The sequence below is a fragment of the Seriola lalandi genome, unplaced genomic scaffold, assembly GCF_002814215.2.
Source record: "Seriola lalandi dorsalis isolate HSWRI2012SDOR001 ecotype SW California unplaced genomic scaffold, Sedor1 jcf7180002012412, whole genome shotgun sequence".
NCBI classification, from domain to species: domain Eukaryota; kingdom Metazoa; phylum Chordata; class Actinopteri; order Carangiformes; family Carangidae; genus Seriola; species Seriola lalandi.
The window spans coordinates 1-701 of record NW_019483064.1 but is presented as its reverse complement, the minus strand read 5'-3'; the positions used below and the strand labels follow the sequence as shown (position 1 = coordinate 701).

General features: G+C 52.8%; 1 protein-coding gene across 1 annotated transcript; it reads left to right on the top strand.

Annotated features, from left to right (window-relative positions):
* Positions 1–6: 6 nt before the first annotated feature.
* On the top strand, positions 7–695 carry LOC111644296 (major vault protein-like; the record flags this gene model as incomplete). The annotated part of the gene is made up of 3 exons (XM_023393104.1): positions 7–197; positions 377–521; positions 636–695. Coding segments are annotated over exons 1-3 (384 nt in total), but the record flags the coding sequence as incomplete, so codon positions are not given.
* Positions 696–701: the final 6 nt, after the last annotated feature.

Sequence of the window (701 nt, the reverse complement as noted above, 5' to 3'; positions counted from 1 at the left end):
GTGGTGTTCGGTCCAGAGATGGTGATGCTGGGACCTGACGAGCAGTTCACCGTGCTGTCGCTGTCCGGAGACAAACCCAAGAGAGCCAACGTCATCAAGGCCGTCTGCCTCCTGCTGGGGCCCGACTTCTTCACCGACATCATCACCATAGAGACGGCCGACCACGCCCGCCTGCAGCTGCAGCTGTCCTACAACTGGTAACCAATCAGGATACAGCTGCATTAAACAGCAGAGTCTGATGAGTCAACACTTCCTGTTTTCACAATAAAAGTCTCTCAGCCAAAAAAAAGAGATAATGACGCTGAAGTGTTAAAAGCTACTTTACAGCCTGACCTCTGACCTCTGACCTCTGACCTGAGCGCCTCTCTCTCCTCAGGCACTTCGATGTGAAGTCTCCAGTGGACTCTGCTGTTGCAGCCTCTCTCTTCTCAGTCCCGGACTTCGTGGGAGACGCCTGTAAAGCCATCGCCTCCCGGGTCAGAGGAGCCGTCGCCTCCGTGCAGTTCGATGATTTCCACAAGGTTTGTATTTCACCGTCCTCGTCTTCCTCGTCTTCCTCGTCTTCCTCGTCAGCGTTTAAATTTAGAAAGAAACGGATTCGTTCATGAATCTCTTCTTGTTTTTTTTCTGTGCAGAACTCGAACCGGATCATCTGCTCGGCGGTGTTTGGCTTCGACGAGAAGATGGCGGTGCGTCCGAGT